The 13,271-nt window shown below is 48.0% G+C and overlaps 1 protein-coding gene across 1 annotated transcript in view; it reads left to right on the top strand.

Annotated features, from left to right (window-relative positions):
- Window positions 1–13,271, top strand: part of CABP7 (calcium binding protein 7) — a 34,662-nt gene that overhangs the window by 17,972 nt on the left and 3,419 nt on the right. Inside the window, exon 2 of the mRNA XM_036739768.1 lies at window positions 9,237–9,380. Within this exon, the coding sequence (XP_036595663.1) occupies window positions 9,237–9,380 (144 nt within the window). The remainder of the gene's footprint in view (window positions 1–9,236; window positions 9,381–13,271) is intronic.

Below are 13,271 nucleotides of genomic sequence, written 5' to 3'. Positions count from 1 at the left end.
CATGTTATAAAGAAGAATTAGAACCAACACAAGGAACCATGAGAAAGAAGAAACAACAAAACAAAACAAAACAAACATGAAAAAAAAAGAGAGCAGATAGTCTGCTTTGATCTGCATTCACACTCCATAGTTCTTTCTCTGGATGTCGATGGCATTTTCCATCTTGAGTCTTTTGGAGTTATCTTAAATCCTTGCATTGCTGAGAAGAGCTAAGTCCATCAAAGGTGGTCATCATACAATGTTGCTGTTACTGTGTACAATGTTTTCCTGGTTCTGCTCGCTCCACTTGGCATCAGTCCATGTAAGTCTTTCCAGGTTTTTCTGAAGTCCGTCTGCTCATCATTTCTTATGGAACAATAATATTCCATTATATTCATATACCACAACTTGTTCAGCCATTCCCCAACTGATGGACATTCCCTCAATTTCCAATTCTTTGCCACCACAAAAAGAGCAGCTATAAATATCTTGGTACATGTGGATCTTTTTCCCATTTTTATGATCTCTTTGGGATACAGACCTAGTAGTGATATTGCTGGGTCAAAGGGCACACACATTTTTAGAGCCCTTTGGGCATAGTTTGGAGCATTTTTTTTCATGTGGTTGTGAATTCTTTGCAGTTCTCTTGAGGATTGTTTATTCATATCCTTTGACCATCCATCTATTGGTTTCATAGCTATTGGTTTATTTATACATGTATATGTGTGTGTACACATACATATATGTACAAACATGCATGCATGCATGCATATATATTGGATAGCAAGCCCTTATCAGAGAAATATGATACAATGATTTTTTTTCCCTATTCAACCACTTTCCTTCTTATGCTTGATGCATTAGTGTTGTCTGTGCAGAAGCTTTTCAGGTTCACGTTTCCTCCTCTGCTGCAGACACAGTCTAATGCTCCTTCAGTTACTTAACTTAGTCTTTGTCTGAGGTGGCCTTGTTGCCCCAGCTCTCTTCCCCTCACCCTTATCCCCCCTTCTCATTTAATATTCCCCTTCCTCTCCCCACCTCTTCAGCTAGTCTTGTTCCTTAGTTTCACATTTTCATTCTTTTGCATCCCTTCCCAAAAAGGATTTCTCTGACTGCATTATCCCATCACCCCTTTCTGGTTGCTCTAGACCCTCATTCTTTAATACCCAACTCACATAATTATCTGTCTTTCTCTTCTTCTTGTCTTCTTCATGCTTTCAAAGCTCTCCCCACTAGGCACTTTCTGCCACTGCCTAAATCAATTCTTTTTTCAATGTAAACCTTAATGTACTCTAGAAATTGGAGCAACACCTTGTCTCATCTGCTAGCTTAGTGAAAAGTATTGCTATCACTGGGCAGGCATGGTCCTCTAGGTCTGATCCACTCGAGATTCCTGGGCATCTCTGCCTGGTCCTTTTCTCTTTAGAGCATTTCCTCCAGACCCACTATCCCAGCACTCTTCTCTCTCACCCTAGAATGCCACATGTGGACTCCTGGCTTCAGAATGTGGAGGGAATGTGAAAGGGGGTGAAGGGGCCCTCACTTATGGGGAACATCAGTCCCCTGAGTCTGCTCAGTGTTTCTAGAGCAGAAAGCCCTTCCATTAGCAATTAGGCATTCACTAAGTGCTTAAAACCCAAGGGCAAATGAGGAAGGGAGGAAGTAAGGGAAGGATTGGAGAGAAGTCAGAGGCAGTATGGGACAGTGAACACAATCTCTCAGAAGGAGGCAAGAGGCCTGGGTTCCAGGCCTCCCTCTGACACACTCAGAGTCTCAATTACACATTCCAGCACATAGGGCAAATTCATTTGAGGGTGACCAATGAACAGTGTTCCCACACTATGTGGGAGCAGTCTTACTAGGGGAAGGAAGGGCCTGTTCCCTCCCCAGACAGTGTGGCCTATGACTCTGTGGCACCACTGACCATCTCTAGGAGGAGATGGGGAGTGAGATCATGGTGGGGAAGGGTATGTTGGTGACAGGGTAGCAGGTTGCAGCTGGGTCAGGATGCTGGGTTATTTTGGGGAAGTAGGAGACCTCAGGTTGAAAGTGTGCCCCCTGGATATGAATGCCCTAGGAAAAAAGCCTCACTGTGTCCTAATGATGGCCCTAGATCAGGGGTGGGAACCTGCCTAGACCAACCTACGGTGGGATAAGTCATTCCTTTGGTCAGCATATATTGGGCCCCTGCTATGGGCAAAGCCCTGGGTTGCTCATTCCAGGGGACAGAGAGATGGATAAGACCTGGTCCCAGGAGTTCACAGAATCTTTAGAATTATAAAGACCCTTAGTGGTCTCTTGAACCCATCTCAAGGAGGTAAGGAATGTACTTGGTCAGTCAACTGGAATTTTTTAAAAGCACCTACTATGTGCCAGGCACTGTGCACTGGGGATACAAAGAAAGGCAAAAGATAGTCCTGACCCTCCAGAAGTCCACAGTCTAATGGGAGACAAGATGCAAACAACTATGTATAAATGAGTTCTGTATGGGGGCAGATAGAAGGTAATCTCAGACAAATGCCAGTAATATTGAAGGACCATGAAAAACATCTTACAGAAGGTGGGATTTGAGCTGAGATTAGAAGGAAGCCAGGGAAGCCAGGAGGTTGGATGAGGCAGGACAGCAGTCCTGGCAGTGGGCACAGCCAGGGCAAATGCCTGGTGTTGGGAGATGGAGTGTTTTGTGTGAGGAATAGCAAGGAGGCCAGTGTCCCTGAATTTTATATTTGATCTTGGAAGTAATGAAGAGCTACTGGAGTTTATTGTGTAGGGGAATGGCATGGTCAGACCTGGGCTCTGGGAAGACCAGTTTGGTAACTGAGTGAATCCATATAGATCAGGGCCAGATGCAATGTCCCATTAAGAAAAAAAGGCACAGCCAGGGCTTACAGAGCTATAGCTGCAGTTGCTTCCATCCCCAGGCCTACCTGGTGGGAGGAATTAAGTGGCTGATCTGAGCAGGAGTGCAGAGCCAGCTTAGATCTGAGTCTGGTCTGGGTTGGCAGTTCGTGGGGGAGGAGTAGTGGGTGTGGCAGAGCTTGCTGTGTAGAAATAACTTTGAAAACAACAGTGCAGCCCCTCAAGCTTGGGACAAAGTACTCTCTACTCTACAAGCAGTCATACCTCAACAAAAAACTCAAGGGTCAAATAAGTTGGCTGAGAACATGGCCAGGCAGTGAAAACAGACTCAGATTCAGACTCAGACTTTGGAATCTTTCTCTGATGGCAAAGAAGACCAAAACATACAGCCAAAAGAAGTCAACAAAGTCAAAGAGCCTACATTAAAAGCTTCCAAGAAAAACATGAACTGGTCTCAGGCCATGGAAGAGCTCAAAAATGATTTGGAAAAGCAAGTTAGAGAAATAGAGGAAAAATTGAGAAGAGAAATGAGAGTGATGTGAAAAAACCATGAAAAACAAGTCAAGGACTTGCTAAAGGAGACCCCCCAAAATACTTAAGAAAACAACACCTTAAAAAATAGACTAACTCAAATGGCAAAAGAGCTCCAAAAAGCCAATGAGGAGAAGAATGCCTTGAAAGGCAGAATTAGACAAATGGAGGTCCAAAAGACCACTGAAGAAAATACCACCTTAAAAATTAGATTGGAGCAAGTGGAAGCTAGTAGCTTTATGAGAAATCAAGATATTATAAAACAGAACCAAAGGAATGAAAAAATGGAAGACAATGTGAAATATCTCATTGGAAAAACCACTTACCTGGAAAATAGATCCAGGAGAGATAATTTAAAAATCATTGGACTACCTGAAAACCATGATCAAAAAAAGAGCCTAGATATTATCTTTCAAGAAATTATCAAGGAGCATTGCCCTGATATTCTAGAGCCAGAGGGCAAAATAGAAATTGAAAGAATCCACAGATCACCTCCTAAAAAACATCCCAAAAAGAAAACTCCTAGGAATATTGTCACCAAATTCCAGAGCTCCCAGATCAAGGAGAAAATACTGCAAGCAGCCAGAAAGAAACAATTTGAGTATTGTGGAAACACAATCAGGATAATACAAGATCTAGCAGCTTCTACACTAAGGGATCTAAGGACTTGGAATATGATATTCCAGAGGTCCATGGAGCTAAGATTAAAACCAAGAATCACCTACCCAGCAAAACTGAGTGTCATGCTCCAAGGCAAAATACTGACTTTCAATAAAACAGAGGACTTTCAAGCTTTCTCAGTGAAAAGACCAGCTGAATAGAAAATTTGACTTTCAATCACAAGAATCAAGAGAATGAAAAGGTAAACAAGAAAGAGAAATCATAATGGACTTACTGAAGTGGAACCGTTTTGTTTACATTCCTACATGGAAAGATGATGTGTAGAAGCTTCCCTTAACTAGGTCCACCTGAGGCCTATTAAGGGGATTAATGGGCAGGGAAGATTTTTTAACCACTATATATATGTGTGTGTGTGTGTGTGTGTGTGTGTGTGTGTGTGTGTATAAACAGAGGGCACAGGGTGAGTTGAATATTATGAAGGGATGATATCTAAAAAAATAAAATAAAATTAAGGGATGAGAGAGGAATATATTGAGAGAGGGAGAAAGGGAGAGATAGAATGGGGTAAATTATCTCACATAAAAAGCAGTTCTGTAGGAAGGGAAGAGGGGGCAGGTGAGGGGGAATGAGTGAATCTTGCTCTCATGAGATTTGACTTGAGGAGGGAATAACATACACACTCAATTGGGTATCTTACCTCACAGGAAAGAAGGAGGAAGGAGATAAAAAAGGGGGGACAATAGAAGGGAGGGCAGATATGGGGAGGAGGTAATCAAAAACAAACACTTTTGAAAAGGGACAGGGTCAAGGGAGAAAACTGAATAAAGGGGGATAAGGATAGGAAGGAGCAAAATAGAGTTAGTCTTTAATAACATGAATATTGTGGAAGGGTTTTGCATAAGGATATGCATGTGGCCTATGTTGAATTGCTTGCCTTCTTAGGGAGGGTGGTTGGGGAGGGAAGAGGGGAGAAAATTTGGAATTCAAAGTTTTAAAAACAGATGTTCAAAAAAAAAGTTTTTGCATGCAACTAGGAAATAAGATGTACAGGCAATGGAGCATAGACATTTATCTTGCCCTACAAGAAAGTAAGGGAAAGGGGGTGGGAGGGGAGTCGGCTGACAGAAGGGAGGGCTGACTGGGGAACAGGGCAACCAGAATATATGCCATCTTGGAGTGGGGGGGAGGGTAGAAATGGGGAGAAAATTTGTAATTCAAACTCTTGTGAAAATCAATGCTGAAAACTAAAAATATTAATTAAATAAATAAAAGAAAAAAAAGAAAGGCACAGCCAGAATGTTGTAGAGGTCCACTCTTCCTTCTGGGTCTCAGTTTACCCATCTGTATAAGGGGGAATATAGACTGGATGATCTCTGAGGTCAGTCAACCAGAATTTATTGAGTGCCTACTTGTGTGCCAGGCACCCTGCTTGGAGTTCAAGTTTCAAAAACAAAAGCAAGACATTCCCTGCTCTTGAGGAGCTGAAATTCTTCTGGGGAAACAGTATGGTCCCAGAGAAGTGATTCAGACAAATGCTAGCTACTGTCACATGACTGGGAGGTTTGACTCATTTGCTTGTGTGGAGGGAGCTCTGGTCTGCAATCACATTCTTGTAGGTGGCCAGCTGGAAGGGACCCAGTAGACACTCTTATTTTACAGATGAGGAAACTGAGGCCCAGTGGCTTGCCCAAAGTCAACAGGACCTGAGTTCAAGTCCTCCCCAGTCCAGGGCTCTTGCCCCTACACTGGCTCTCCTTTTCCTCAGGACCTGGGTTTGAATCCCTGCTATGCCAATAACTCCTTGTATGACTCTGGCTAAGTATTCCACATGCCTGCTCGGGAGTCCAGTTTCCTTGTCTATGAAAGGAGAAGGTCCAAACTGATGATCTCAACTGTAGCAGTACAGTGAGGGTAGAGGTCCAGCACCCACCACCTTCTCACATGCCTCCCCTTGGGCAACTCACCCCTCCTCTCTGTGCCTCGGTTTCCTCCTCTGTAAGATGAGAAGGGTGGCCCCATAGTGCAGAGTCGCGAAGACTCATCTTCACGAGTTTAGATCCGGCCTCAGACATTTATTAGCTGTGTGACCCTGGGCAAGTCACTTCACCCTGTTTGTCACAATTTCCTCATCTGTAAATTGGGGGGGGGATGGACTAAATGATCTCTAAGGAGCCCTCTAGCTCTCAGTCTGGGAAGAAATTTAACAAAAGGGGTGGAGACAAAAATCAGCTTGGAAACACGATGATATTTTTGTTCTGTTTGGATTTAATCTGAAGAATATGCTGGTGTTCCAATTCTATGGTTCTTGATCTCTCTCTTTCTGCCTCTGTCTCTGAGTCTCTGTCTCTCTGCAAAAATGTATTCAGATGTGATAATGGAGATGCAGTATGACACAGCGGAAATAAAGCTGGCCTCAGAGTCAGAAAGACCTGAGTTCAAGTCCTGCCTATGACACACACTGGATGTATGACCCTGGGCAAGTCACACGCCCTCAGTGCCATCAGGAAGCTCTCCAAGACAATCAGGTTGCAAAGGATGTGTTATCTGCATTGATAGAGGGAGTTTCCTCACCTAGGAGATCCCTATTCCACTGAAACCATAGGTCCAGTTTTTAAAATTGACAGTATTGGTTAATACCATTGGACAATCCCGTCCAACCCCAGTAACGAAGTGTTCGAAGAATGGCCAGTAAGTGGACATGGCCAGAGGAGAAAGAAGACGGTAGGAGGGCATTTAGGCTCAATGGAAGGAGACCCTTCTTCAGTAGGGGAGCTGTCCAGCAGTGGAAGGTGCTGCCTCAGGAGGCAGTGGGTTCCCCATCAAGGGAGGTCTTCCCCTGTAAAGAGGAGTATCGTTCGGGTCTGGGTTGTCCTCAACGTCCTTGAGGCTTCTTCCAATTCTGGAATCTATGATTCAGAGTCTTTTGAGCTGGAGAGATCAGAACTGCTGAGCCTCTAAGGAGAAGCAGGATTTAGAGAGAGGGAGAGGAGAGAGGAGGGGAGAGGACGCGGCGAGGGGAATGGGCGGAGCAAAGGGGCGGAGGTGGGAAGACTAAGAGCATCTACGGGGACACTGAGGCAGTCAGCCTGGCTGGAGCAGAGGGCTTCTATAGGGAGCAGCAGGAGGTGGGCACGGAAGCACATGCACATCGGGTCATTGATATTGACGAGATTTCAAAAATTCCGCTTGGAGCCTGCTCTTCAGATGTTGGAGTTTCTTGTCTTCCTTCAATGCCTCCTGGCAGCGCGGGGGTAGCCCTGGCTCTCCAAGCCTCTGCCTGCAGATCCCGGATTCTAACAGACCCCGTCCAGCTAAAGACGTTTCGAGTCTGTCTGGTAACTGACCGGGTGGAGAGATGTGGATTAAATACTAATATAATAATTAATAACAATATAATTAGCATTTATATCACTTTAAAGTTTGCAAAGCTCTTTACAAATATGATCTCGTTTTATTCTGGAGGTAGGTGCTGAGGAAACTGAGGCGGCCAATGGTCAGATGGCTTGCCCAGGATCATGTAGCTAGAGGTTAGATTTGAACTTGGGTCCTCCTGACTCTAGTCCCAGAACTCTTACATGGTTGGATGAGCAGCGTAGTTGTTCATGGTGCAGGGTCAATGTGATAGGAGCTCTTCAGCAGAGGACCCCAGGGATCTATGTGTGACTCGATAAAGGCAGAGAGGGCAGGCTCATCAAATTTACAGGTGACACTAAGTTAGGAGGGAAAGCTAACACTGTGGATGACAATTGGGAGCCAAATGGACCTTGCCAGGTTAGATCATCAGACTGAGTCTAGTAAGATGAAGTGTAGTAAGAATAAATATAAAGTCTTGGCCTTGGTTTCAAAAAATCAATTCCATCATAAAAGGTGGGGGAGGTCTGGATCAACGGCTGTTGTTCTGAAAAGGTTCTGGGGGTCTTAGTGGATACCAGGCTCCCTCAGGGTCAACAGAATGACATTGCTGGCATAAAATCTAACATGATCTTGACTGCATCTGGAGGGGTAGAGCCTCTAGGTCTCGGGTGGTGACGGTCCCACTGGGTTCTGCCCTCCCATGCCCTGATCGGGAGTCCTGGGGTTGGTTCGGGGCACCATGGACAAGAAGTGACCTAGACGGCAGAGAGCCTTACGTTCATGGCATACGAGGATCGACCGAAGGAAGTGGGCACATTTAGCTGGGAGGACATGAGATCTGTCTTCAAGGCTGTGAAGGGCTGCCACAGGGAGGGGGGATGAACTTTGTCCTTCTGGTCCCCAAGGGCAGAACCAGGAACGATGGATAGAAATGACTGCGGAGACAAATGAAGGCTCAGTGTTAGGAAGAACACTTCCTAGAGATGAGGGACATCCCAAAGCAGAGAGGTGGTGGCTCCCCAGTAGAGGCTGGATGACCCCTTGGGAGATGCATCATAGATGAAATTCCTTCTTGTATAAGTTGGACTGGATGTGGCAGCTAGGTAGAAAGAGCGCTGGACCTGGAGTCAGGGAGACCTGAGTTCGAATCCAGCCTCAGACACGTACTTGATGTATGACCTTGGGCACGTCATTTTCAGCCTGTTTTTCATCTGTGAAATGGGAACAAGCACCAACTTCACAGAGTTGTCACGAGGATCCGATGAGATGTTGTGTGTGAAGGGCTTTACAAACCTTAAATTGCTCTATAAATGCCGTTGCTGTGGTTGTGGCCACCCAAGCCCCTTCCAGCTCTCAGACTCTGTGATGCTGCTGCCTGCAGGGTGGACCAGCCACACAGAGAGGCTTGTCACGAGGCTAGCCTCAGCTTGGCAGCTCTCAGTAGGGATGGAATCGCGGGGGTAATGACGAGATTGCTGGAAGGGGAGCCCCAGGATTCAGGTTCAAATCCTGGCTTTGGTGCTTGCCACCTGTGTGACCGAGTCGTTGCCTTTTCCGGGCCTCAGCTGCCCCCTCCAGAAAATGGGAAGGTTAGACTCGATGACTTTCTGCTTTTAAATCTCTAATCTTTGATATCCCAGGACCTTCAGATATGGAGGAAGTCTGGGTTTGTCTGGTTTGTGGTTTTTTTTTTTAATGCTTGGTTGGGTTTGTAATTGAGGAAAAGCGAGGGCCCAAGCATGTCTGGCAGGTCAGTGCACATCCCACAGAGGCAGACCCCAACATGGTGGGTGGGGGGCTGTGGAGCAGGGAGCCAAGAGCAGGGCCTAGGCCAGGGAGGGGCAAGGAAAGGGTCTCTGGGCCTCCGTGAGCCAGGCTCCTTCTCCCCACAGAAATCCGTGAGGCCTTCAAAGTGTTTGACAGAGATGGTAATGGGTTCATCTCCAAGCAGGAGCTGGGCACCGCCATGCGCTCCCTGGGTTACATGCCCAACGAGGTGGAACTGGAGGTCATCATTCAGCGGCTGGACATGGACGGTAACCCCCTCCCCGGCACCTTGGCCCCCAGCCTGCCCCCCGCCGCCCCCAAGGAAGCCGAGCCTTCCCATCCATCTCCCACCCACCCAAGTTTCCTCTTTCTGTCTCTGCTCCTTGGTGGAAAGAGTGCCAGTCATGGGCCCAGGAGACCAAGTGTCCCATCCTTACACCCATATGACCATGGCCCAGTCACTTCCTGCTTTTCTCATTATTATCTGCTAACTCTCTCATGTTTCCTCTTCCTTTCCTGCTATCTCTTTCCCCTTCTGTTCATCCCTCTTAGGACCCCTCCCTCCATCCAGCGCTACACCCCTTCCCCATCCTCACCTTGTCATTGTCCTGGCCCCTGCCCTGGACATCCCTGCCCCCATGCCATCCTTTCCAGACCTCCTTCCAGGGAGACCCAGCTAAGGGGAGCTCCTGGAAGGGAATGCACCAACACCAGGGCCAGGCTGGGCCTCCGAGGAGAAGGGCTAGGCTGGGGAGGGGACTGTGCCTTATTTCTCTCCTCCTCCCCAGTTTCCCTGGGCCTGCTTCTTGTCTTCAATGAACAAGGGTGAACCTTTGAGCTTCCCTCTGTCCCCACCCCAGAGCCCCAAACAATGTGTGGGCTTGGGTAAGTCATTTCCCTCTTTGTAAAATGAAGCAGCTGCCGCAGATGACCCCCAAGACTCCTTCCCGTGCTCAGTCCTACAATCTCATGCTCCTAGAAGAGATGTCCGGGTATGGCAGAGAGCCCGGGCTGTGCCATCAGGATGCCTGGGTCTGAATCCTAGCTTAGACATTAAGCCATCCCTGGATCTAGAAAAGGTGAATCCCTTCTGCTCCCTGGGCCTTGGTCTGCTCCTCTGATAAAACCTTGCCCTCTCCGCCTCAGTGGGACATTCTGAGGGTCACCAGGAGTCCCAGAGGACCTGGGTTCAAATTCCGGCTCTGTTTCTCACTAGCGTGTGACCTTGGGCAAGGCTCTGGACCTTGGTTTATGTTATATGTGAAGCGGAGTCAGTGAGGTGCACTTCTGCTGAGGTGGTGTAACCTCAGGAATACCAGTGGCTCCCGTTTCTAGAGCCCCAGAAGGTTGGCAAAGTCCTTTTCTGACAACCACCTTGTGACCTGAGGGGCGTGTACATGTGTGTGAGTGAGTACGACGATGCCCGTTTTACAGATGAGGAAACTGAAGCCAGGGAGGGGAGGGGCATGCCTAGGGTTACACAGCAAGTCAGTCAGAGAGCAGAATGGATCTCCTCCTCCTGAGCCATCAGCTCTTTCCATTGCGATGAAAACTGATGTGAGGAAACTGAGTTATGGAGAGGTTAAAGAAGGCCGGCTGGCTCTGACATGACATTATACCTGACAGAACTCAACCTAGGCCTTGTCTCCTTTGTTCCTTTCAGGTGGCCCTGTGGGGGAAGGGAGGGAACTATAGCTATCCCCACATTGCAAAGAGGGAAACTGAGGCATGGGGAGTTAATTATAATAATTCATATTTATATATTTATTTATGGCTCACAACGTGTTTAATGGATTTTATCTTATTTGATCCTCATACAAAAATGTTTTATCCCCATCTTACTCTTGAGGAAACTGAGGCCCGGTGTTTCTTGGGCAGTGGGCAGTCAATGGTTAACCTCAGAAGGCCTGAGGTGCCCTAGGACTCTGCTCAGACACAGAGCTCATCTTTGGCCCATTCTCCATCGCTCCCTCATTCCATCCCTCCCCATGTACCTCCGTTCCCTTCTCTCCTCCTCCCTTTCATCCCCCTCTCTCTGCCCTGTCGGCTGAGGCTGCCCAGAGCGGCTCTCCCACACCGGCCGGCGGCTGGAGGAAGGCAGCATATGGTAATTAAGTGGCAGGGCGTCTGGCCTGGCCCCGACTGGCCCACCAGGGCTCATTAATATGCCTCATCATTAACTCAGCCTCCTCCCTGCTGTTTGCCGAGGAGCCCCCTGACACAAGGAAGGTTACGCTGTGCCCCAGGCAGCCCTGGTAATGAGATGATCAGAGATGATCACCTCACTGTCCATCCAGGAGCGGGGGAGTGGCATCAGGAGGGGGAGGATGAATTTGGGACACTGGAGGAATATGTAAGGGGCAATGGGCAGGTGGATGGGCCCAGGAGAGCTAAATCTAGATGGGAGAGAAGGAGGGGAGGAAGGGAGGAAGGAAGGGAGGGAGGGAGGAAGGGAGGGAGGAAGGAAGGAAGGAAAGAAAGGAAGAAGGAAAGAGGGAAGGAAGGGAGGGAGAAAGGAAGGAAAGAAAGGAAGAAGGAAGGAAGGAAGGAAGGGAGGAAGGAAGGAAAGAAAGGAAGAAGGAAGGAAGGAAGGAAAGAAGGAGGGGAGGGAGGAAGGGAGGGAGGAAGGAAGGAAGGAAAGAAAGGAAGAAGGAAGGAAGGAAGGGAGGGAGGAAGGAAGGAAAGAAGGAAGAAGGAAGGAAGGAAGGAAGGAAGGAAGGAAGGAAGGAAGGAAGGAATGAAGGAAGGAAGGAAGGAATGAAGGAAGGAAGGAATGAAGGAAGGAAGGAAGGAAGGGGGGAAGGAGGGATAAAAAAGCAAGAAAGGACAAGCCAGACTGACAGACCAAGCAGTTGAGGACCAGAACAACTATTAGACCAGAAGTGAAACAGAGGGACAGTAGGGCAGGAGGAGCCCTTGAGAGTCTTAGAGTCCATTTCCCTGACTTCTCATAGGCTTAGCTTCCTCATCTGAGCTGCTAAGGGGTGTTCTGGGCAAAGTGCTGGATTGAGAGTCAGAGGACCTGGGTTTGAATCCTGTTGGACTCTTGCTGACTATGTGATCACTGGCCAATTCCTTCCTCTCCCCGGGCCTGTTTCCTCCTTTGTAAAAATGAGAGTTGGTCTCCAAGGCCCTTCCAGCTCTAAATCTCTGATCCCTCATTTAGTCATTCCACAAACTTTTACTAGGTTCCTCCTCCTAAGCCCAAGGCCAGAGGAGGCAAAGACAAGAAACAAGGCGGCCCCTGCCCTTGGGAAGCTCCCATTCCCTCCTCACTTGTACAAATCTTCCCCGCCTTTCTCGACCTCACCCCCGACGCCTCCTTCCTGGCTCATTTAGTCCCTAGAGCCCCAACAGTCCCCAAACCGAGGGCTGACCACAGATGACCCAGAGGTCGACTTTTGTACAGTTCAGGCCCTGTCTTCTCACCTCCCCCATAGTAGAACCTCCAAGGACTCCCCAACACCTGCCCCCTCAGAAACATTTTTGCTGACAATGGTGACACCTCCCCGGGAAAGCCTGCCCCCTTGCCACTCCTTCGCCTACCCCGGCCTCTTTGGCTACATGATGCCTGGCCTTAAAGCTTCTAGCTCTCAGGAAGTGCTTCCGATGTCTAACCAATGTCCCCCACACTACAGCCAAGCCACAGGCTCACAGCTGGGGCCAGTTCTATCTCATCTCCCTCTCCCCGGTGGTCAAATGAGTGGCTATCAGTCAGCTGTGTCAGGGGTGGGAGAGGATCGTGGTGCTCAAAGCTGGCCTTAGAAATGCCCTAGAGGTGATCTGACCCCACGCCACTGGGAAACTGAGACCCAGGATCTCACAATAAATGGGAGAGCCAACTTTGACCTCAGTGGAAATTCGGAGCAAACATGGCCTTTGCCCTTTAAGAGGGTGAATACAGCAATGAACTAACTAACCAACATGTATTTATTAAGGACCTACTATGAGCAAGTAGGTGGTGCAGTGCATGAAGCACCTAGAGTCAGGAAGACCTGAGTTCAAATCCAGCCTCAGATGTGTGACCCTGGGCAAGTCCCTTCACCCTGTTTGCCAGTTTCCTCATCTCTAAAATGAGCTGGAGAAGGAAATGGCATATGACAAAGCACTCCAGTGTCTTCACCAAGAAAAACCCAAATGGGGTCACGGAGAGTCCGGCA

The sequence above is a fragment of the Trichosurus vulpecula genome, chromosome 1 (genome assembly GCF_011100635.1).
Source record: "Trichosurus vulpecula isolate mTriVul1 chromosome 1, mTriVul1.pri, whole genome shotgun sequence".
Lineage (NCBI taxonomy): Eukaryota > Metazoa > Chordata > Mammalia > Diprotodontia > Phalangeridae > Trichosurus > Trichosurus vulpecula.
Note: the sequence above shows the minus strand (reverse complement) of the source record. Positions and strands in the feature narration are given on the sequence as shown.